Raw genomic sequence first — 22,687 nt, 5'->3', positions numbered from 1 at the left:
TAGTTATCATATTTGTTCAAAGAAAGAAGGCAGGGAAACGAGGGTCTCAGTCAGATCATACAACTGTTTTATTTATTCTCTTGTGTTGTTTACAGTGTCTCCCATAAAAGAAGAACCCCAACTGGTAGGCCACATGATTAGGGACCTTCACTGAGCCAGCAGCAACCACAGAAGAATGCAAGGATGGGAATGAGCTACTGGAACCCAAGGCAAAGGACTATTAGTGATAGTTTGCCTATTTCCTGGCTTCTAGTTGCTCACATGGGAAAAATAGAAGGAAATACTAAATGACCATGTATTGAAATGAAGAATTTTGAAGATCTGGCCATGATGAGGATTGGAAGGAATGGGCAGGATTAAGGTCTGGGTGTTAAGCATCTTGTGCTAGGGACCACTTTGAGAGACATTGCGGGACAAGAAGCATTGATAACAGAATGTGGGGAGTATTGGGGAAAGGACCTAGCTCTGAACAGGGAGGAGGGACAGGGTGATGAATATGACAGAGAGGGTACTTCCGAGTGGCAAGGTGGGGAAAAGGAAGGGCAGATGCACTCATTCTGTCCATTCCTTCTTAATAGACAGGTTCCACTCCCAGGTAAGGTGGTCATGCTTGTCATCGTCGGTGAAGAAGGACTTGTTGTGGTAAGTGCCTCGGGCCAGCATACCCTTGGGAGCCTCCTCAATGGGAGTCAGGAACTCATACTCCTCTGGCCGAGGCCCATAGCTGCCAACCATAAATGTCGCTTTATCCACTAGGAAGAAAGGAAAGTTCATTAGGGTAAGAGTCTGAAAGAGAAAACAAACACAGCAAACTGGAAATTTCATAGCACAGCTCACAGTGATCAACGCCAAGAGCCACAGTTTCCAATACTGGCAAAATGTCAGATTTATATGGGGCACCTTTTTATTTTCTTTAAAATATATATATTTTTTATCGGAATACCTTTTAATAATACAGTTTTCTTTGACCCACTCTCAGATACTATGGACAAGTAATCTTCCATGGGTGGTCCCAAGAATCAGTGTTTTAAAAAGCATCACAGCTGATACTATCAGGAGAGTTGGGAAATCTGTGCCTTAAAGCTATGGGGATCAAGACTCTTTTATGGTAGATGTAGCAGATTATACCATAAAAAAAAACTCCACATTAACGGAAACCTGAGTTCTGATCTTAGCTCTGCAACTATTTAAGTCACATAACATTTCTAGGCCTCTGTTTCTTCCTATATGCAATGAACTTCTTCTAATCTACAAACTATCGTTCTATGAACATATCAACTGGGGGAGACAAGGTAACAGAGGGTGATCAGAATGAACAATACTCATGGATGGAATCATTGTATGGATGGGGAAAATCAATAATTTGGTAAAAAAAAAAAAAAGTCTTCACAAATGTTGAAAATAGCCAACCCAAATTATTAACAGGTGAATAACTGGGATATATATTAAGTAGAGCATTAGAAACTGTAACTAAGGCTAGGTAGATAAACAGGCAGGCAAAGTGTAGTTAGCTGTAAAGTGTTGTGAAGAAGCTTGGAGGAACAGCTACAGACATATCATTGTCCTCTTGCCTAATTGAGGCAACATAGTCTCTATACCCAAGGAAAATAGGAAACAGAACTATTTTTTCATGAGACTTGGTATTGGAAAAACCAGTTAAGATCTTCCAGGTCAATAACCTTATGTAGGGTTTGAGTCATTGAATGGTTGTCTGTGTCCTGCAAATTTATCAGACAATTCTCTCCTAATCCTTTGATGGAACTGATCTGGGCAGTACTGTCTCACACCCCTGGAAGGAGAGAGCCCCCAAGGTAAGATGGAACTGTAAAAGTACTTCCATCATCTTTCCAAGTGTCATTTCTCCCTGCCCACAATAATGGAAGGAAACTGGAGGCAGTTCCCCAAGGCATGTACAGGTTAGGTACAATTTGTCAAGAGCAGCTGCAGACCGAGTAGTGTCACATTATGTCTCAATCACAGTTTTTCTCAACTCTAGAAAGATTCTATTTCTTTGTTTAAAAAATTCAGTGCTGCTCCCTGCTCCCCTACCTCCACTCCACAGCTGCCCACATGCTACTTCCGTCTCCCATTTCCAAAAGACACGCATAACACATACCACTAGATAGATCTTTCTGGTCTTGGATTACTCTGACACATGTATACCTGTGAACTTTTTTTTTTTTTGAGAGTATTTTAATATACTCCATCTTTATTCAAATTTATCTTGGCTACTCTTCCCCTTTATGAATAATAAGCTTAAATTCCAGAAACTGAATGCTGAAGGTTAGTGGTGGACCCAGTCTAAACTGGATCTCTGGATGTAGGCCTTACCATTGGTGTCGAGGTCAGAGGTACATATGTGCTTTTTCCTAGGGGGAGCACCCATAGCTTTTAATCAGATTCTTACATGAGCCTATGATTAAAATTGTTAATAAGCAGAAGATTAAGTATCAGTGGGGAGCAGAGTTTGGGACAATGTAAAGTGTGGGTCCCTTACCTTTCACCCCAGTCCGGTAGGTATGCTGAACATATTTCAGGCCTGACACAATATCTCTGTTCACCTGTAGGTGGGAAGGATCCAAGCAGTTCAGATTAAAATAGGTCTTTCATTTTCCCTCATCTTTCATGCTTATCCTACCTAGCAGTTTTCTCTGAGGACGGAAGAAGATTGAGATTTAATTCAGAATAAGTGTTACTATTATCATTTCATGTGATGGTGAGACAGAGATTGGAGAGATCACAAGACTCAACATTGCCAATCTGGTTCTAATCATGGAATGCTGTGCTGTTTGGTTTGGGGGAGAGGGGTGCTTAATTAAAACATTGTCTCCGTGTTCTTCATTACATTTATCCTTCCTCCAAAGGTCCTAAGAACAGTCTTGAGCTTCCCCTCCCTGATACTACTGGCCAGAAGACTGTCCTTGTCTTAGGAAAGGCTACAAAGGTACCAATGGAAAATATTATGTGAATACCTGAAAACCCTAACCTCAGAAATGATCTATCTAGCATGAAAAACAAACAACAAGGAGAAAAGCCGTAATGGAAAATCAGATTTAAAAGATGGTTGTGCCTGTAATGTCACTGAGACTGGAGTCTAAAGATGGGGAGATGGGCCTCATGGAAACATAGGCTTACTAAACTGATAAATAATGGCTGAAATCCACTCGTGTTTGGCAAGCATTTTGGATGTCTGGTATTTTCACATGTTCTCTGAGATGTCACCACTTTCCCAAACCTTTCAGAGAAAGTTCACTAAAGTAGGATGAAAATATATATAGCCCAAGCACTTTGTTTTTCCATGATTCATTTTGCCTAGGACTGAACTGCATTGCCCATTAATTTTATACAGTGTTCATGTTTATACAAACAAATAAAGTGGACATTGCGTCATTAGCTGGAGGGCTTGGTTAATTGTTCACCAAGATGAAGAATGAAAGCATCTTCAAATAATTTCTCCCAACAGTAATTATGGCTGCCTTCCTGTTTTGGACAGAATAATTAAACCAATTTATCAGTGCTATGTTTTGTTTTATTGGCAATGAGGTAGCTCAGCCATGAACCCTAGCTTAGGTTTTAGATGGTCACTCAGTAAAACTGTCATACAAATCTATCAAAAGCATACAGAATGAAAACAACTCCATGGAAGAAATTGTGACAAAGTGATGCCCTAACTTTCTGATTACTCTGCCAGATGTGGCTCATACAAATAGAAAAAAGTGAATGCATTTTTCTAGAAGTCTCTAAGCTAGTCCTTTGGTCTTTGTTCTGAGATGTGGTCTGGTGGTAAAAAGACTGGAAAACAGTAATGGTGATTGCTACTCACCATAAGGACTTCAGAACTGAGCCTCCTGTTTTTCTACTGCTCCATAGAGGGTTCATTTAGTATAAATATGTTTGAGATGGGTAATAGAGAAGTACGAATATTCATAGAACTCTCTTCCTCTGTCTGCCTGCCTTCCCATTGTTCCTCTCCACTCCCAGAGGAAGAAGCCTTGGTGACCAGAGGACTGTGAAGGTCAGAGATACTACATGTCCTTGGGAGCAGAAGGAAAAGGGGGAGAAACTAGAAGAACCATGCCCCCCGGCCAGGTTTTGGGGGAAGAAAGAGAAGAACACTGAACACCATTGAAAGACAGATAATGGAATAGCTTGAGAAGGATAGGTATTATCTCTGCTTTAAACGTCTGCTAGAACTCCCCTGGGAAGCCATCTGGTCCTGGATTCTTATTTGTTGGGAGATTTTTTTTTTTTTTCAACTTTTTTTTTTTTTTTTTTTTGGGGGGACAGAGAGAGACAGAGCATGAACGGGGGAGGGGCAGAGAGAGAGGGAGACACAGAATCGGAAACAGGCTCCAGGCTCTGAGCCATCAGCCCAGAGCCTGACGCGGGGCTCGAACTCACGGACCGCGAGATCGTGACCTGGCTGAAGTCGGACGCTTAACTGACTGCGCCACCCAGGCGCCCCATGTTGGGAGATTTTTGATAACAGATTCAATTTCTTCGCTGGTTATGGGTCTGTTCAAGCTTTCTATTTCCTCCTGATTGAGTTTTGGAAGAGTGTGGGTGTTTAGGAATTTGTCCATTTCTTCCAGGTTGTCCAATTTGTTGGCATATAATTTTTCACAGTATTCCCTGATAATTGTTTGTATCTCTGAGGGATTGGTTGTAATAATTCCATTTTCATTCATGATTTTATCTATTTGGGTCATCTCCTTTTTCTTTTTGAGAAGCCTGGCTAGAGGTTTGTCAATTTTGTTAATTTTTTCAAAAAACCAACTCTTGGTTTCGTTGATCTGCTCTGCAGTTTTTTTAGATTCTATATTGTTTATTTTTGCTCTGATCTTTATTATTTCTCTTCTTCTGCTGGGTTTAGGCTGCCTTTGCTGCTAGATTTTGTATTTGGGATTTTTCTTGTTTCTTGAGATAGGCCTGGATTGCAATGTATTATGCAAGAGGACTTTTGGAATGTGATGCTGGTGTTATAAATGCAAACTTTCTTGGATACTTTTCAGCAGGTGTCAGTAAAGACTTAAAACGCTTCTCAATTATTTCCAGTTTTGACCTGTCATTTCTTCTAACTGGAGCCCCACGCTGGGACAGGCCACAGGTTGGTTAACATTGTGTGGGTTGCACACAGAGAATGGTTTTCTCTTGCTTGAGACAATGCTAAGTATCTGAAGCGGGTGGGACCTGAAAACTCCTTTCTGTGCCCTCCTCCTGCATCACCCTAATGTGTAACCCCGACCACTGCATCCTCTTCGGCTTTCCCACCACAGCAGAGGCCTATGTTCCAGACCTTTTCTTCTCATCTTACTCCCATCAAAATTTACCTTACCTCCTTCATTTGGTACAAATGGGTTTACTAAACTGACAAATTAAGGCAATAGCATTAATGATTAAAAATTCAACCAATGTGTAACCCCTTCTAAGCATATTCGGATGCAATGCCTTAGATATAATTCTAGGCATATTTAAATTTTTTTTTCAACTTTTTAAATTTATTTTTGGGACAGAGAGAGAGACAGAGCATGAACGGGGGAGGGGCAGAGAGAGAGGGAGACACAGAATCAGAAACAGGCTCCAGGCTCCGAGCCATCAGCCCAGAGCCTGACGCGGGGCTCGAACTCACGGACCGCGAGATCGTGACCTGGCTGAAGTCGGACGCTTAACCGACTGCGCCACCCAGGCGCCCCGTTTCTAGGCATATTTAGATCAATACCAAACTCTCGGGTGCTTTGATAATGACTAATACTACACGAAACAAGCAAGTGAACCATGGCTCAGTGCATATTGTAGAGTAGGCATCAACAAGTATTTTCAGTATGAAATTATTTTGAGGCATAATTATACGTGGTACAGAGTGATTGTCCACAGACCCTGAATCAACCCTGCACTGAGGGGAAAGAAGAGCCCAGTGTGCAAACACAGAGGGCAGATGGGGTCTTCCTTGGTGGCCCTAAAGGTCCCTGAAGGATATGGCTGAGAAGGGCAACCAAGGCAAATATAAGCAATTGAGAGCAAACAGTACATCTCTGACTTATTTGTTTTCAGTCAAGATTATTTTTCTTCTTGCTTTTGGCTGTTCAATGGGGGTATGCGTTCATTCTTTATATGTCAATTCCTGTTCAGTTTTGCTGTTAGCTGTGTGCTTGCTCCACAGCTATAATTGTAGTTTCCAGTTATTTGCCAAGGTCCATACTCCTGGATTTATACAACCATTGAGCAATTAGAACTGCGGCTCTCTCTGTTCCATTGTTTACTAATAATTGATTCATTCATTTATCGATTTCTCAGTAAGTATTCACTAAATATCACTTACAAAGTTTTGGGTAAGATATTGGAAACAAGAGCTAAATAACCCCTCCCTTTCTCAGGGCGCTTGGGCTGTACAGGGAAGAAATGCCACAAATGGTACAATACAAAATAGGGTGTGCTTCATGGACGGGAGCGTTGGGAGTTCACAGAACAGTCCTGTTGGTTGAGTTATCAATGGAGAGTTCAAGGCGAGGGCTCTGGTTGGGAAAAGGCATGAAGCAAGGGTGGGCCTCAGCAGGTAGAGCTCAGAGTTGGGGAGAGGACAGTCTAGAGAGGGGAGGTCAGGGGGAAGGAAACACAAAAGCTATGACAGCGTGTTAATGCAAGACATTTGGGTTTTTTCCTTTTCTGATTATAGGAAGAATTTAAGCTTTATAAAAACATTCAGGGAAAGATACTCACTTTGAAGTTAATTTTGACTCTGTATTCAACACCTTCCTTTAGCACAAAAGTTTCTTTTTTGAGAGCTTCAAGATCCCCTGTAGAAGCAGATTTAGAAAGAGATTATTCTCCTCAGAAGGAGAAACACAAGAAGATGAATGATTTAAACTCCGGGGCTGTTTGCTGGGCTCATCAGAGCAACACAGTCCTCATGGCCCTCAATTCAAAGAATATTTGAGACTAGTTGCTACACACACACACACACACGCACACACACTTGAAAAGCTGAAATCTTATAGCTAGATATGGAAGAAATGTGATAGTACTTTTCCCCCAAGTTTGATGACAACCCTAAAATATATAAGGTATTAACAGCAGTGAGTTGTGTGTGACGATGTCTTTTCTTTTTCTTTTTTAATGTTTATTTATTTTTGAGAGAGAGAGAGAGAGAGAGAGACAGAAAGTATTAGTGGGGGAGGGGCAGAGAGAGAGAGAGAGGGAGATCCAGAATCTGAAGCAGGCTCCAGGCTCCGAGCTGCCAGCACAAAGCCTGATGCGGGGCTCAAACCCACAAACTGTGAGATCATGACCTGAGCTGAAGTCGGACGCTTAACCGACTGAGCCACCCAGGCGCCCCTGACAATGTCTTTTCTAATTGTCAATAATAAAAACAAGTTTTAATCAGTGATCCTAGAGGAACATCTGAATGATCTTGCTATTTTTTCTATTGAAAATGATATCACATATGTGGCCAGACAAAAAGATGATTAAAGAATATGCCCTTACCTCTCAAATAGATAAATATAAGAAAAATATTATATGGTAGTACCACCTAATTGTTTTTGTAGATTTGGTGATGTTTATGGCATTTTCTAGCTTTAAAAAAATTTACTTCTCTTGGTTTCCCTTTTATCATTCTAGATATATATTCACTTTGTACTTAATTTTGCTTTTGCATTTGTAATTTCATATTATTTTCCTTAAGGAGAGTCCCTTAAGTAATAAAAGCTTCAGGACCCATAAAACCAGGATCTGACTCTAATTCCTGTACTTTAGGTATGGAGATAATCACTCTCTGTTCTTCTCCCAATGTGGTCCTGTGTCATCTGACATTCAGGGCTAAGTGTGTGTTTGTGTGTGTGTGTTTTGCTGTTTTGCATAGTTCTGTGCATGTGCTTCACACCATGTAGTATATATATATGTGTGTGTGTGTGTGCATTTATATAGTATATATATATATATATACACACACAGTTTTGTATATATACTATATATATATAATGTATATTGTACATATTTACACATATATACATACACACACTGTTTTCTATATATACTGTATATTATGGGTATTATATATGTGTGTGTGTGTGTGTTTATTTTTTTATTAAAAAAATTTTTTTTCAACATTTATTTATTTTTGAGACAGAGAGAGACAGAGCATGAACAGGGGAGGGGCAGAGAGAGAGGGAGACACAGAATCTGAAATAGGCTCCAGGCTCTGAGCTGCCAGCACAGAGCCCGATGCAGGGCTCGAACTCACGGGCAGTGAGATCATGACCTGAGCCGAAGTCGGACGCTTAACCGACCAAGCCACCCAGGCGCCCGATGTGTGTGTGTGTTTATACTGGGATTCACCTCAATAGCCTTTTTGTGACAGAAAACCAAACTTAGACATCCCAATGCTAGGAAAGTGAAAGAAACTGAGTTTTCCCTGCAATACCATCAGGCCCTTAGATTTCCTCAGAGCTAATTCAGACCCCATCTAACAAATTGACAGTTGTACCTGGTAACATTACCCAATTTCACACAGGAAGAGGCCCGAGTCCTGGTGAGAAAGAAAGAGTGAGAGAGATTCTCCTAGAGAGATGCTAGAATGTGGGGGTAGCTGAACTTGTGTCTGCTGTAATGATTTCAGTTGAAGGGGAAGTGTGTCTTCTCAGCCTCTGATTTCCTCCCTCAGACAAGCCCATATAAGGCAAAGAGTGGATGTGTCCTGTGAGAAGGGAGCCACCTGGCCGCTGAGCCTACTGTTCTAGAGTCATGCTTTGCTCTGTCTCATGAGTCCACCTTTTGAATCTGGTAATTTTATTTTTTGCTGAAGATCTACCTTGGACACCCTCAACCTCCTGGCTCTTCCCTCTCTACCCTGGGATGCACACATCACCCATAATACCTGACTTCTCAGCCTGTCTTTATCTCCTCAAGATTTAAGTTCCAGGAAAGGACTTGACCCTTGTCACACTAAGGGGAAAAGAAATAACATCTTATTTGGTACATCTTTAGTGGGGGAAGTTGCTTATACAAGAATCAGAGCTTTAGGCTAAAATAGTATGTAACAGTAGAATTTCCAGCACTATTTAAAAGATTTTAGGGGTGCCTGGGTGGCTCAGTTGGGTAAGCGTCTGACTTCAGCTCAAGTCATGATCTCGTGATTCGTGGGTTTGAGCCCTGCATCAAGCTCTGTGTTGACAGTTCAGAGCCTGGAGCCTGCTTTGGATTCTGTGTCTCCCTCTCTCTCTGTCTGCCCATCTCCTGTTTTTGCTCTGTCTGTCTGTCTCTCTCTCTCTCTCTCTCAAAAATAAACATTAAAAATTTTTTAAAAATTAATAAAAGATTTTAGATTGCTTCTTGCCTTCAGGTAAGGTCTCTAGGTGATGTAAGATGAATATTTTCTCTGATGTTTAGAATGTATAAATATTACATTTCAGAAGCATACAGCTTGCTTCTTAATATTTCCATCATCAGTCGCTTTATATGGATAGTAATTCCCCTGGTACTGTGTAGAGATAAAATTCTGAAGTAATTATGATACAAGTAAATACATCCAATGCTTATGACTGCACTCCCTCCAATTAATTAGAGACAGAGATTGAGCTTTTCATTAAGCATGGTAAATACTGCACTCTGAGAGCAATGATTTGTGAACTGATGCCAGCATACATGTGTCTGGCATTCACCTTGCTGGCATTTCCTTTTGCTGGGAGAGAGGGCAGAGACTAAGTTTTCCCTGCGATATCGCTAGACGCCTTTGAACAGAACAGATGTGTCCACTTACCAGTGAGGTCCATGGTGATTGGTCCTGGGGCACTGTCACAAACCAGGCTAAGCCGGGTGACCTTGACATTGGGGGCTGTTGGGTCTGCAGGATTCAGAAAAGAATGTAATTTTAGGGAAGAGAACATGTGGGTACAGTATGTGTACATTTCAAGTAAGAGAGAAGGAATATAAAAAGAAAAATGATATCTCTAATGTGGAGCGAATATATAGATGAAAGCGACAGGTTCACTATGTTGGGCTTAATGGCCTCAGAAACTCGAGCAGGACTATTTCTGTGTCAAGCTTTTGGAGGCCCATCTTAGTTATCAACAGCAAACATTTCCTGAGTGGCTGTGGGTAAGTTCCTCTGCTAGATGGGCAGTGTCCATCTATATCCAATTCTGCTGTTGTGTATGTGGAAGAGATGAACGGTTAAGTAAGGAGTAAGGAAGAGAAAGAGAAGAAGGAAAGAAAATGTGAGAGAATGGAGAGAATGCCATCTGAGTGGTAGTCTGAAGTTCTTTCTAGATCTTCCTTATGTGTAATTTTTGCCTATTTCAATGCCAACTTGCACTTTATCTCCAAAAAGGACTTAATCCTGCAGTTGTCACTTTATGCAGCATATATAGGTCGTGCCTCACTCACTGAGCCCTGGAAACACTTGGTATTCTTTCTTTTGCACCTGCTCCTGTGTTGCCAAAATGTATGCCTGATTGGGGCCCTCCCACCTCCCCCCATCCCCCTGTACACACACACCTGCCACCACAGGGCCGTCCCCCAGGAGTGTTTTCTTGTACTTGATTAGGCTTTCATCATCCTTGTCCATCTCCTGGAGCTCTTTCAGCGACTTCTGAGGTGGAGGCTTGTAATTGAGCTTGCTGTCCAGCTCATCAACATCTTCCTCCAGGTGTGCTTCTGGGTCCTTTTCAGTCATTTTAATCTATTTTAGAGACAGAGAGGACGATAGTCCATTAGCCAAAAGTCCACAGATATGGAAAACGTTTGTGGGGCTACTGGTAACACCATCCTTGCCCTAATGGACTTTTGTCATTGTCAGGGATTTTCCAGGATATTGTTTCCTAATTTAATCTCATATTTTTATGCGATGAGAAGATAATGCATTTGGTCTTTTCTCGGATCTTCCTGAATTTCTCTGCACTGTGACAAATGTCTCCTGTTCACCGAATAAAACTGACAAGAAAGAAATAGCTCACTTGTGAATAATGTGTAAGCGAAGCAACATAACACAGGCAGCCTCAAATAATGAGCAGAGAGCCCCAGTTCAAATAATTATAGAAATAACCACAGTTCTCTAAATCCAGCCACCACCCCTCCAGTGTCAAAGCTCTTAACGTTGTACAGTCTCGGTTATGATGGTTTCAAAACACAGGGAGCCAAAGAAAGAGTTGGCATCTTCCCATTAATTGAATCTCTCCCTGAACTCCTGCAATACTTCAAAGGTAAGTCATGCAACGTTGTAGACCCCTATGATACCTGCCTGAGGTGTAGGAATGGTTCCCATCCAACACTCCTTGAGGGCAGGAACCAGGTTCTGTGTTTCTCTTGAATCGCCCATAATAATTGAATAGTGGAGGCATTTTATAAACATCCATTGTTTGATTTGTTTGGTTCTATAGCTAAAGATCTTCTGTTCTTTTGAAATGACATAAAATAACAAAATTAAATTCCTCCAGACGAAATGGTAAGGATTAGTATGTCTTTACTTTTACCTTCCATTGATCTCCCCTTTCTGGATCCCCTTCCCTTTTACTACCTCCCCTACCCAGATTTCTAGTGACTTTATGCCCTAAGTCTTCATCTGGGCATACTCTGGAGTCTGTCTTCTTCCATTATCACATTATAATCTACCTTTACTTGCTGTGTATTAAAATAGTGAGGGGAGATTCTTTTTTTTTAATTGATTTATTTATTTTGAGAAAGAGTGAGAGGCAGAGAGAGAGAAGGAGAGAGAGAATCCCAAGCAGGCTCTGCCACCACCAGTGCAGATTGGGTCAAACTCGCGGAACCATGAGATCATGACCTGAGCCAAAATCAAGAGTCAAATGCCCAAATGACTGAGCCACCCAGGTGCCCTGAGGCATGATTCTAATTAAATTATTCACACTTAATTGTTAGTGACTGAATAATAGATTTTTTTTTAAATTACCCATTTTAGGGCATGTGTAGTCAGAGATTTTCAGAGCAGAAAGGAAACTTAGAGGTGATATATTCCAACCCCTCATTGAATCATTGAAAAAATGGAAAGTCAGAGGTTAAGAGAAATGCTCAAATTCCTATAGCTGGAACTGCAGTGTCCTAATAAAGAGGAAGAAGTCTGTGCTGGAAGAATTTCAGGCCCATGGCTGGCAGCAATGGAGCTATTTGGGGGAAACACAGGAGGTATTTGGGCAAGGAGATAATTTCCTGATTTCCTTCAGTCCTCCCCCAAGAGTATGTCTCTTCCCTGCCATGTTAAAGGCTACATTGTTCCTGAGTGGCACAACTGTGAGACAATATCTAGCATATCTCATCTTAAATGACTCTGCAAACCTCTATAAAGTGCCCCAGGGGATGAAGCTATCTCTCGCCAAAACCAGTTACGGTTTTGAGTTTCGATGTCTCCATCATTGGCATCAGAAAGGAAAATAATTGGGAAGTGAAGCCAAACAAAATCAATTTTAAGAGAAAAGGAAGGAAAAGAAAGAGAAGAGAAAGAAACACTATCTCTTGGCTCATCGATCCTCTTCTAGCAAAATAACAAGCCAAACACTATGCGCTTGATCAAGTCTGCAAACAGCATTGCAATGCCCAGGTCCACTTCCTGTGCAGGAAGGAAACAGGCAGGCTTGTTCCTATGGCAACTCTTGCTTCAGCCCAAGATTCAGCACCACTCAAAGCTGAGCCTCTCACAGCACAATAAACATCATGACAAGCTCAACTCATATTCCAAACAACACTCAGGGAAACTGAATGAACGGGTTAGAAAAATAATGAAGGGCACAGTGGGTGGAGATTGTAGATTGTAGGTAGTTTGAGGACAATCATGAAGCAGTGAGATGAAGAGCAAACCAAATAAGACTAATCAGAAGAGACAGGCTGTCCTCTGATGACACCCAGGAGCCTGACTAGATACCCAGAATGGAAGTCACATAACAAACCTGTGGACAGGTCATCAGGAAGCCTATCTCTAGATGAGGACATCTTGGCCCTCTTCAAAATGCCTTTCTGGAATATATCACTTGGCTCTAACAAATCATCTGCTTGAAGTCTGACCATACAAAGATATCACACGTACCCACTAACTAGCCCAAGGTAATTTCCATAACCTGCAGGGAATTATTATTTTGCAGGCTGAAATCTCAATTTTGAAAGGAGAAAGAGAGGGAGAGAGAGAGAGAGAGAGAAGAAGGGAGAGACAAAGACAAAGACCTGATCTCAGACAGGGTTTGCCAACCTCTGTGTGATCATTGGCAAGTCAATTTATCTGTCATCTAGATCTTGATATTCTTACTAGTAAGTCTGAGACTTATGTCAAGTCTAAATTTGCTTGATTCATTGCAAACCGGTATACAATAATTGCTTCACAAAAATGAAACAAATTTGTTTAAAAGACATTTAAGAGCAGAGGATAACATGAGGTTACTGTATAAAACTGCTGTAGTGAAGAGGAGAAAATTCAGGACCACATCAAAATAATTTGTTTGTTTGTTTTTTAATGTTTATTTTTTGAGAGAGAGATTGACACAGTGTGAGGAGGGGACAGGCAGAGAGAGAAAGACACAGAATCCGAAGCAGGCTCCAGGCTCTGAGCTGTCAGCACAGAACCTGATGCAGGGCTCGAACCCACAAACTGTGAGATCATGACCTGAGCCAAAGTTGGACGCTCAACCGACTGAGCCACCCAGGCGCCCCAAAATAATTTGGTTTAATCACATAGCATATAAAAAGGAGATATGAAGCTAGATGGTCCCAAACCAGTTCAATCTGGAAAGCTGAGTAGAAAAAGATGAAAACATAATAATACAAGAAATAAAGAACTGGAAAAGCAATTCTCAAGGAAACTTCTTTAAAGCATAATGTTTGGTGAGCACCTACTATTTTTAAGACACAGTGCTTTAGCACACTCATACTGGTGTTTAAGTTACTCTCCAAAGTGGAGAGAGGGCTGGGGGATGGACAACCACAGTGGTTTGGTTGGTTCATCTTTTCAGAAACTGTAGGTCTCTTGACATATCTGGTGAAAGTCACAACTTAGAAAAAAGGAATACACCTATGAGATTGTGCTTGCAACCCAGAGGCTCCTAGGCTTTACTGGAGTCCAAGATTAGAAACATAACCTTGACACTGTGACTTCTTGGAAACATGAAGCAGAGAGTTGAGTGTTAAAATGGAAGCTTGCCTGGCTGGGTCACTGATCCCACCTAGCTTTCAGCTGAGAATCATGTGTATCAAACCCCAAATGTTGGCTTATGTAGAAGCAGAAGGAGATACCGGGTAATGTCTATATCTGAGGGAATGACACAAAGCCTGGCAGAGGAGCAAAAGTGCAAAGGGCACAGCTCTTTAGGGGAAGAGTTCTGTTCAATATACTTGATTTTGGATAATTATCTCTGCTTTGAACTAGGACTTCATCACGTGTGGATTTTGGTTCTGGCTTTGCTACTGATCAGCTGTAACACCCTAAGAAGATGTTTCAAATACTGCGGATCTTACTCTCCTTATCTTGGGGTTTGGGGGGCTGGAGCACACAACCTCTAAGTGTATCTTTCCTAAGGCCTCCATCTGTAGATTTCTCCTGCCCTGCAGTCATGTGTCCACTAAGCCACAGTCATTCAGTTACCTTATTTCACTTGTGTACCCAAGAGATTTATCTATCTCTGTTTTACTATTTCAGATTTGCATGAATTCCCAAAAGGAACTGCATTTTTCATTTCACAGTTCATCTCTGCAGAACTTCAGATCCTGCCAAAGCCTCAGCCACAATAGCTTATATAGTTTGATGATGATTTCCCAAATTATACGTGTGCATATATTTAACCACAGATATCCGTTTTCTCTTTCTATCCCCCCATTTTATGGGTGCTTGCTAAAGTGAGAATAAGCATGTCATGGAAATTTTATAGACTATCTTCAAGTATCATCTAAAGAACAACTGATTGGGGCGCCTGGGTGGCGCAGTCGGTTAAGCGTCCGACTTCAGCCAGGTCACGATCTCGTGGTCCGTGAGTTCGAGCCCCACGTCAGGCTCTGGGCTGATGGCTCGGAGCCTGGAGCCTGTTTCCGATTCTGTGTCTCCCTCTCTCTCTGCCCCTCCCCCATTCATGCTCTCTCTCTGTCCCAAAAATAAATAAAAAACGTTGAAAAAAAATTAAAAAAAAATAAAAATAAAGAACAACTGATTTTCGGGGTGCCTGGGTGGCTCAGTTGGTTAAGCGTCTGACTTTGGCTTAGGCCATGATCTCACGGTTTGTGGGTTCGAGCCCCTCATTGGGCTCTGTGCTGCCAGCTCCGAGCCTGGAGCCTGCTTTCGGATTCTGTGTCTCCCTCTCTCTCTGCTCCTCCCTCACTTGCGCTCTCAAAGATAAATAAATAAACATTAAAAAAAAGAGAGGGGCGCCTGGGTGGCGCAGTCGGTTAAGCGTCCGACTTCAGCCAGGTCACGATCTCGCGGTCCGTGAGTTCGAGCCCCGCGTCAGGCTCTGGGCTGATGGCTCGGAGCCTGGAGCCTGTTTCCGATTCTGTGTCTCCCTCTCTCTCTGCCCCTCCCCCGTTCATGCTCTGTCTCTCTCTGTCCCAAAAATAAATAAAAAAAAAAAAAAAAAAAAAAAAAAAAAATGTTGAAAAAAAAAAAAAAAGAGAAAAACCTGTTCTCTTAATAATTATAATAGTTAACTTACATAATGCTAAATGCTTTCCTGAGGATTATCTCATCATCCTCATGACAGCCTTGAGGACGGGTATTATCATTCTCTTCAGGAAACTAAAGCTCAGGTAAGTAACTTGCCCAAGATGACATGCTGTGTAAGGGGCCGAATTATATCTGAGCCCAGGTTGTCTGGCTTCCAGGAACAATGATCTGTTGCTTCAGCCGTCTTTATTAAGAAGTAAAGATAAAATTATAGAACCCATTAGTCTTCTTGGGAATCTATCTTGAGGGTGCCCAGGCTGCGGTAAATGCTTCTTTGCAAAACTCTGCAGGCTTTAGCAAGGCAGGGAAGTGTCATATAAAGAAGGTTTCCATGCAACTCTGCCCAAGTCACCTGGCACAGGTCACCGAACCTCCCTGTGCTCCGGATTTTGTCCTCTGCAGAATGAAATCATTGCACTGGAAGGGTCTCTGAAACCTCTTCCTAATACAATGAATGCTCGAATGCTCCTTAATTTACAGAAGCCTCTGAAACGAGAAAAGAGGAAGTGGAGGTGGGGTAGGGGAGAACCCAGTCCATCTGTGTAGAACATTCTGGCTGGTCTTTTCTCACCTTCCTCTGCAGCTCACCCACTGTTCCACAAAGAGCAGAGCTGGGGTTTTTTTGTCGTTGTTGCTGTTTGTATGTTGTTTTGACTTTGGCTTTTTTAAACAGTAAAAGTGGAATGGACAATGAACAATTACGTGTTTAACGAGGTTAGCGTGGGCTCTGTCAGGCCCTGAAGCACATACTGGTTTTGTGTGTGTGTGCTTGCTACTCATTATCTTTATCTTCTGTTTCACTGATGCTTCCACAGATGAGTTTTCACAGTGAAACCCTCACACCCTTATGTCTGCTACTCAGCAAAGCAGTGTAAACATGAAGGGTGTGCTGAGTTAGGAACTTAATCCTCTCAGGCTCAATTAAAATGCCACATTAAATTAGGATGCTTCTTCATGGTGCAAGAATGCCATAGCACCAAACTGGTGGTTTTGCTTGCAAATTCAGTGAAATTTCCAAGACCTCGCAAGTGAAATACCCTTAAGAATTTGCACCCACCTCGGGATAGAGCACCCTTGTCTGGTTCACTAATGCAGTTCTAAATAAGCCGAGGGCCAGAAAAGGTGAAACTCGACTTTAGATAAAACAAATCACCTCGTTATGTCAAAGAAAGGTGATCTTCAGTGCCTACTAGAATACGGACTTTGAGTCTGATGGGTCGGAGATTCAAAACGCGGTTCTGCGGGACACCTGGGTGGCTCAATGGATTGAGCATCCAAATTTGGCTCAGGTCATGGATCTCATGGTCCGTGAGTTCGAGCCCTGCATTGGGCTCTGTGCTGACAGCTCAGAGCCTGGAGCCAGCTTAAGATTCTGTATCTCCCTTCCCCCGCTTGTGTTCTCTCTCTCTCTCTCTCTCTCTTTCTTTTTCTCAAAAATAAATAAACATTAAAAAAGTAAAATAAAAGCAAAATGTGGGTCTGCACTGAATTATTGCATGACACAAGTAAATTATCAACCTAGCCGAGCCCAAGATTTTCCACTAGTAGTGCGAGAGTAATAATCTTTCTTTATGGGGTTGAAGAATTGGAACAAAGACATGAAAAGTTCCCGGCTGTCCTGGCCAATGGTAGATACTGAATAAAGGACCCATGCTCGTCCTCTGCTCCCTTCCCAGCGATGCCATCTGTTTTGCTGAACACTTTCAGCAAAGTGAGGTCACTGACTGCCTAGGCACCAAGTGCTTTCCCTTGGATCTGCGGTGTTGACAACGTCCACTCCTTCCTTCTTAAAAATAGATTTTGTTTCTTTGAGGCGTACGGAAGAGACAAGAAGTTCTGGGAATCGCAAGGATTGTTTATTAACTGGATCAACCTGAAAATGGGACTGTCACTATTCTATTTCTTTAAAAAAGCTTCCTCATGGGCAATTTAATTTTAGATTCTATTTATTGCTCCCTTTCATAATTGAAGCCAGAGTTCACTCTGTGAATGATGAGAACTGATAAAAGACACAGGGGCGGCCAATGGAGAAAACTTCCTTTGGCTATGGAGCAAAACACTGTGGAGATTTAACTTCTGTTCCCAAGTTGCCAGATCACTCACGTATCTAGACACGCAGGCCATGAATATTATTAGATAGAAGTGGTGGGGATGAGAGAGGGAAGTACCAGAAGTAGGGGGATTTCCATCAGAGAAGTACCTATGCGAGTCTGAGCATTCTCTGTCACCGTGTCCTGTCCCTTCCCTGCTGACCAGGACACGTCCCACTTTCCCCAGCTCTGGAGAGTTGGGCCATCCCTGAAGGACGGTCCACATGTCAGAGCTGGTCAAGGGTTTGGCTCTGCTTTCCTGGCTGTCTGGTGATTTGGCTTATCTGGGGGAATCCAAGGTCATCCCTCAGGACACCACAAGCTGTCTGGGTTCTGGAGTCCTCTGTGGTTTCTCAGTATTCCATAGCACCATGGCGGGATTGGTGCTTCCCAGGCTCCTCGGGGCTGCTTTCCACCATCTTAGCTCTAGGAAGAGCATCCAACAGAGCAAAGCTGGATGAGGGGAATCGACTAAGTGCCTGAGAGTCCCTATTAGGGTCAGTAAACATTAAAATCAATCCAGAGGAGGGGACATATTACTAGATGCAGAATTCTTTAACATTTTCCTTGGTGGGAGAACCAACGCATAATTTCTTCCCTGTGTATTCACAATACATCCTTCTAACCCAGATTCATACGTGGAAGGAGAGAGGACTCAGTGGACCCATTCAACTTTTCTGGGTGTCTACCCTATGAAGTTACTATGCTCAGTATTTTTGCACATATTTATTTTATTTTTAAATTATTTTTAAAGGCTTATTTATTTTGGAGAGAGAGGGAGAGAGAGCGTGCACACACAGGGGAGGGGCAGAGAGGCCAGGGGCAGAGGATCTGAAGCAGGCTCTATGCTGAATCAGAGAGCCCGACATGGGTTTTGAACTCATGAATTGTGAGATCATGACCTGAGCCGGAGTAAGCCGCTTAACCAAGTGAGCCACCCAGGCACCTCTGCAAATATTTATTTTAACATTTATTTATTTGAGACAGAGAGAGAGCATGAACAGGGGAGGGTCAGAGAAAGAGGGAGACACAGAATCTGAAACAGACTCCAGGCTCCGAGCTGTCAGCACAGAGCTCGACGCGGGGCTCAAACCCACGGACCGCAGATCATGACCTGAGCCGAAGTCGGACGCCCAACCGACTGAGCCACCCAGGCGCCCCTGCAAATATTTATTTTAAATAATCCTCAACAAAAACTTCATTAGGCCGTTATTAAGCAAAATACTACACTGCCATAACTCAATACAGTCACAGAAGTTTTAAATTAAGCATGAAAATAAGTAAAGACACTCTCTATAATCCCTTGTGCCGACAAGATCAGGCCCTTTAAGAAAGCTTTACTGACGTTTTACCAGCTCTGGCTATGGTGACCAGAGTACAGGGGACTCAGTAAGTGCTTGCTGAGGGGACAAACATTGAAGTTTCGGGAGCAACATGAGACCCATCTCCAGGTATGCCAGTATGGACTTTAATCCAGGGTCCCTGACAACATAACACTGACCTACAAACAAGGGATTAGAGAAAATTTCTCCCATGAGACATTTCTTAAAATGTCCTTCTAAGGCATTGTAGCTGTTGGTTTTTTTTTTTTTTTTTTTTTTTCACACCAGTATGTGACTTTAGTCAAATAATTTAACACTTCTGAGCCTTACTGTCTCCTCTGAGTCCTCTCAGGATTCAGAGTTGAGTTTCTACCAAGAAAGCGCTTGACAGATGCTGGTTCTTTCTCTATCTGCTTATCTGCTTAGGTTTTCCTCCCTGGGGCTTCTCTCCCTGCTAGCTGCAGTTTGTAACATTTTGTGCTCCCAGGCCAATCTTTCTGTCAGGGTGACTTTGCTGAAAACAGAACCTCGATGCTGCTCACAGCACACTTCCCTAGGGACAGATTCATGCTCTCCCAAACAAGGAAGGACGAAATTCCAGTCCCTGGAACACTCCAGTCAGCTTTTGTACATCTGTGACATAGCTCTTCCACAAGTGCTGGGACTGTGTAGCATACATGAAGAATGAATTCTTCTCTCAGAATTCTACACATCTTACAAGAGAGCAAGATGATCTTACTACTTATGCTTGTGTCGTATTTGGATTTGGGAGGGATATTTTCTTGTCCACTTAACAAAACAAAGCAATGGCAAAGATCAAGGATGTCTACCCGTGTCTGAACCTCCTGGGCCAACACCGGCCTCTTGATTTCCCTTGCTTGATCGTTCCTGCAGTGAGGATCCAACATGCTCACCTCGATTTCAGTGGCTCTTGGTCTCCACGTGAAGGGGTGACTATGGGACCTCTCTATGAAAGCAGTCTGCCTTCCCTAGGATTTATCAGACCCAGGATAAATTACCCTAGGTCTAGAGTTTAATTACAGACAAGATCTATAAGACATGCTGACTGGAGCGTCCTCTAAAGGGAAGAAAGAATTTCAGGTCATGCCTAAAACACTTCTTTCTAATGGTCTCCAAATTTAGTGGCTTCCCAGATCAGGTATCCTAACAGATCTATTTGGATTTTTGTAGAACCTCTCTCTATTTTTTAATGTTTATTTATTTATTTTGAGAGTGAGAGAAAGAGAGGGAGAGAGGGAGAGTGAGAGAGAGAGAGAAAGAGAGAGAGAGAGAGAGAGAGAGAGAGAGAGAGAATGTGCACACATGCATGAGAGGGGGAGGGGCAGAGGGAGAAGAAGAGAGAAAATCCCAAGCAGGCTCCACAGGTTGACACAGGGCTCAACCCCACACACCGTGAGATCATGACCTGATCTCAAATCAAGAGTCAGACGCTTAACTGACTGAGGCACCCAGGTGCCCCAGAACCTATCTCTTAATAAATTATTTGGTGCCTTCCATGTCTGCCTTAAGTTCTCTTGGATGTAAAGAGCTATTTTTTGGCAACAATACCCACTATCTTTCCGCCCGTCAGACTGCAGGCATTTAATAAATGGTTTCTGTTCGTGGTGGAAATCTGTCTCTGCGTGACTGAGAAGTAAATAACAATATGTTCTACCATACTTTCCCATCGATTATTAAATCCCACCGTACTCCAAGGGAGGCTTTCATTATGCGTTTCCCTCCTATCCCCAGAAAAGTTCTTTAGTGGCAACGAGTTTAATGTTTGACAGCTTTGAGTCTTTATCTTTTTTGCTTTGCAATCAGTCTCTTTCAATCTACTTAAAAACAGGAAACCACACATCTCCACCCCAGCAGCAACCCATCATCTACCAGCATGTTCCACACCAGTTTGTGTCCACAGTCTTTGTGCTTCTGAACTCGGCTAGATGCCCAGTCCTACCTTGTAGGAAACCCCTCTGGGCACTCCGCAGCAGTTACACTCATAGTCCTTTCCCCAGACACACAGGATTTCATCCCCAGGGCTGCAGGGCACACCCTCCCCTCCCTCACGGGGCTCTCTCCCCTGAGTCATTGCTAACATTCCCTGCTCTGACTTCCCCATTCTCTGCAGAACTGTTCCAACAGCCTCTTTAGTACTTTCTTATCATAAAGTTTGTTTTAAAGAGGAATTGCCCTTCTAAAAAAAATAATAAACTGGAGAGGGTCGTAGCCTAGTTGAGAGATTTACCACATTTTCCTGCGCCCACCTAGAGCCTCCCGCATCCGAGGTATTTCAACTTACATTCAGTGGCTCACAGCTCTCTGGGGTGCTTCTGTCTCTTACTCTGACTTCTGAGTACTGGCAGTTAGAACAGGAAGGAAGTTAGTGAGGGGGAAAAAAAATGTTTTAAACCTACTAGAAGAGGAAACCCTGGGCTGTCTCAAAGTCTGTTCCTTTGGACTGCATATCTCTCGATCAGTCAACTGAACAGTGTTCTTGTCAATTAATGGGACATGTGGGAGCATGACTGCCCGTGTGAGTGTGAACTCGGGTATGCATGAGTGTCCATGCAAGGGCATTGAGGCCATAGCCTTGAGCACTACGAATAATTGTGTGGGTGTATCTAAAATCGAGTCATTTCAGTGCATAAGCTTCTTGAGGCAAGTATCCTTGAAACCAGTGGCAATAAATTCGCACCAGCGTCACCTCATAGCACTGACGTCTCATCCTATATGGTCTCTGCCAGCTTTCTCATCAGCCAGATATCTTGAAAGTTTGCTGGCTGTGAATACAGAGTGCTAAGGAATTACGAATGTTAACTGCATATACTTGGCCCTAAACTTAAAAAATTGTCCTCATTTTTTAAGGGGTTTTGGGGGTTTTGTTGGTATAATTTCAAAATGCAGCTCTGTACTGCAGCACAATCAAATGTTGCTTGTCGTTTTGGCCAAATGTTTTAAGTAAAAAACGTAAAGCACTGCTTTTGATTAAACCTAGGAATGAAGATCACAAAATAGCATATAACTTCATTAGTTCGTTGTCTTCTACCTCAGAATTTGTGATAATTTAAGTACTGAAATTGACTTTGTACCATATCTAGGGAATTGGTTTGTGAAGTAATTTAAATGGGAACGAGGCCATATTGAAACCATTTAAAGGAACACTTTTTAGGCATTCAAACCACATTTATTCCATACACTTCCATAGCTGCTGCCAATAAACAATGCTTATTTATACAAACATTTCAATATTCACTATTTATATCACTTCAATACGTTTAGAGCTGACTAATCAAGCAAATATATTTGAAGAAATGGACATCTATTTTACTGTCATTTAAGCGTACTGCATTTTGCTTCCTTTAATTTGTAAACGGATGCCACCAAACATACATTACCTTTAGTCACTGGAACTGAAACAATCGAGATGGTGGTCATTTGGTGGGAGAAAAGAGGTTAATCTAGAAAAATAGAAAAAGGACAGCAGTGTATGATTAAAATTGGCAAAAGCGCTGAAAACCAAATACAGACTTAGTGTGTAAATTTCAAAATGATGTAGAGAGAAGATAGCCCTTGAAACAAAGCATCTGACTGCATCATAAATCAAAGCAAATATTAGTCTGCAGGGAAGA

At 42.3% G+C, this 22,687-nt stretch overlaps 2 protein-coding genes across 2 annotated transcripts in view; one reads left to right on the top strand and one right to left on the bottom strand.

The window, feature by feature from the left end:
- Nucleotides 1–22,687, top strand: part of PDE6H (phosphodiesterase 6H) — a 182,384-nt gene that overhangs the window by 138,309 nt on the left and 21,388 nt on the right. The window lies entirely within an intron of this gene.
- Nucleotides 51–21,496, bottom strand: ARHGDIB (Rho GDP dissociation inhibitor beta). The gene is made up of 6 exons (XM_058743588.1): nt 21,358–21,496; nt 10,492–10,675; nt 9,755–9,838; nt 6,718–6,794; nt 2,498–2,561; nt 51–752 (listed from the first exon to the last, which is right to left on the bottom strand). Exons 2-6 carry the CDS (start codon nt 10,667–10,669, stop codon nt 553–555), a joined length of 603 nt encoding a protein of 200 aa, XP_058599571.1. The 5' UTR covers nt 10,670–10,675; nt 21,358–21,496; the 3' UTR covers nt 51–552.

The sequence above is a fragment of the Neofelis nebulosa genome, chromosome 8 (genome assembly GCF_028018385.1).
Source record: "Neofelis nebulosa isolate mNeoNeb1 chromosome 8, mNeoNeb1.pri, whole genome shotgun sequence".
NCBI lineage: Eukaryota > Metazoa > Chordata > Mammalia > Carnivora > Felidae > Neofelis > Neofelis nebulosa.
This window is presented reverse-complemented; position numbering and strand designations above follow the sequence as displayed.